Consider the following 2,294-nt stretch of genomic DNA (forward strand, 5'->3'; position numbering starts at 1 on the left):
CACAGCTCACAGCAACCTTCAACTCCTGGGCTTAGGCAATTCTCTTGCCTCAGCCTCCAGAGTAGCTGGGACTACAGGCGCCCGCCACAATGCCCGGCTATTTTTTAGTTGCAGTTTGGCCAGGGCTGGGTTTGAACTGCCACCCTCGGTATATGGGGCCAGCCAAAAGGTGACTTTTTAAATGACACAAAACATAGTTATCTTCCACAAAGTGGGAGCTTAGGGGTCAAACATAACTGGTGGACACTTTGTTTTGCCAGAGTTTCTTTTTAAAGAACCTGAGTTAGTTTGGTATCTAAAAAAAAATCAGGATATCTGATATCTCTTGGAGATCACTAGATCTGGCAAACGCTGGGCCCCTATTTCCTACAAGGTGGTAACTGGCAAGAGCTCAGGCCTTCCAGTTTATCACAGTTCCCCCAACAGCCAGCACTCCTCCCTCATTCATACCACCTGCTGGAGTTTTCTAGTCCTCTAATTAGGTACAATTTAAGGATGCCAGAAGCTCTTGTTCTCATAAAAGTATCTCAATTTGGGGGCAGTGCCTGTGGCCCAGTGAGTAGGGCGCTGGCCCCATATACCGAGGGTGGCGGGTTCAGACCCGGCCCAGCCAAACCACAACAAAAAAATATAGCTGGGCATTGTGGCAGGCTCCTATACTCCCAGCTACTGGGGAAGCTGAGGCAAGAGAATCACCTAAGCCCAAGAGCTGGAGGTTGCTGTGAGCAGGGTGACACGGCACTCTACCGAGGGCAAGAAAGTGAGACTCTGTCTCAAAAAAAAAAAAAAAAAGTATCTCAATTTGAACCTTTAAAAGAGCCAAGTAGGTTCACATCAACTTAACACAATTTTGGTAAACAGCTGGCTTTTGGTTTTACTGGGCTACCATCTCCTTTGTCAGGTACCAAAAGCCCAAAGATACACACACAGGGACAATTATACTCTGATTACACCAAACCAAAGGGGAGAAAAGGGAAGACATCTGCCAGATCTCACAACTGCCTACTGATCAGACTGGTAAACTGTGCACACCAGGGAGCAACAGAGTTCCCTAAGAACAGGGACCTCGTCCCTCTTCCATCAGGCACTAAGCTCAGTATCTGATCATTTTTCTTTGGGAAAGAATTCTCAAGTTGAGGCTCAGCACCTGTAGCTCGATGGTTAGGGCACCGGCCACATACAGTTTGAACCCAGCCTGGGCCTGCTAAACAACAATGACAATTGCAAAAAAAAAAAAAAAAAGTCTGGAGTTGTGGCGGGTGCCTGTAGACCCATCCACTTGGAGGGCTGAGTCAGAAGAATTGCTTAAGCCCACGAGTTAGAGGTTGCTGTGAGCTGTGATGCCAGGGCACTCTACTGAGGGCGACATAGTGAGACTCTGTGTCTAAGGAAATAAAAAAGAATTCTCAAGTTGACAACTTTTCCTTCCTCTGGAAAATGGCAACTGTAATCCAAGAAATGCAGAAATATCAGTCCCTGATAGTGAAAGTAGTCTCTAGGGTGCTGGAGTGTGTGCCTGCTCTAATCTCCCTGCTGAATTGTCTTGGGCTCTTGGCCCTCTGAAACCTTTTGCACCTCTCTCTCTTCCACCTCATTTTCCTTCATCACCCAAACCTCACTTCTACCTCAGGTCAGGTATATTTATCAAAATACCATTAACTTTCAATCCTCCTTAAGCTTCCAGAATAGAAAAAGTTTAGGAACTAAAAAGTTCACCCATGAACCCAAGCTTAAGTTCACCGTGAACCCACCGCTCAAACCCAACAATTTGTTACTTTCAAAGCAAAACTTCCTCTTCAGGAGATCTGCCATCTCCTCGGACTCCATCCCCTAGGTGGGGGATCCTCCCCAAAGGAAGTCGCCTGTCCCCAGTGCCTCCTTTGCAGAAGGTGGCTCACCACCACCTCAGTGGGTCTTCCTTGTGTGGGGCTGCACGAAAAATGCACGGTGTTTGGCACACACTCAGCTGACAACCAATGGCAGCCACCGTCTGCCTCAGCATCCTACTCGTGAGGTGGGCCGGGCGGCGCTGGGCCGACAGGCACTGGGGAGGGTCGGGGGTCCGGCGGGCGCGGTTCACCCACCTGCAGGCGGACGTTGAGCATCATGGAAGCCACGATGTAGAGGTAGGGGAAGTTGATGCGCAGCCGCCAGGCCAGATCGAAGAATATGAGCAGCGTGCGAGTCAGCCCCTTGCAGAAGACCCCATAAGAGCGGGCGGCGGCCGAGCGCGAGAGCCGGACAGCCAGGCCCGACAGAGCCGCCGCCATATAGAGACCGGCTCTCCCACTGCC

General features: G+C 50.1%; 1 protein-coding gene across 1 annotated transcript; it reads right to left on the minus strand.

Annotated features, from left to right (window-relative positions):
• Positions 1-767: 767 nt before the first annotated feature.
• LOC111727065 (small integral membrane protein 10-like protein 2A) lies at positions 768-2,288 on the minus strand (the record flags this gene model as incomplete). Its single annotated transcript, XM_023516530.1, has 2 exons — positions 2,085-2,288; positions 768-808 (listed from the first exon to the last, which is right to left on the minus strand). Coding segments are annotated over exons 1-2 (227 nt in total), but the record flags the coding sequence as incomplete, so codon positions are not given.
• Between the last annotated feature and the right edge of the window lie 6 nt (positions 2,289-2,294).

This window comes from Otolemur garnettii, unplaced genomic scaffold (assembly GCF_000181295.1).
Source record: "Otolemur garnettii isolate 467f Iridium unplaced genomic scaffold, OtoGar3 scaffold00092, whole genome shotgun sequence".
NCBI classification, from domain to species: domain Eukaryota; kingdom Metazoa; phylum Chordata; class Mammalia; order Primates; family Galagidae; genus Otolemur; species Otolemur garnettii.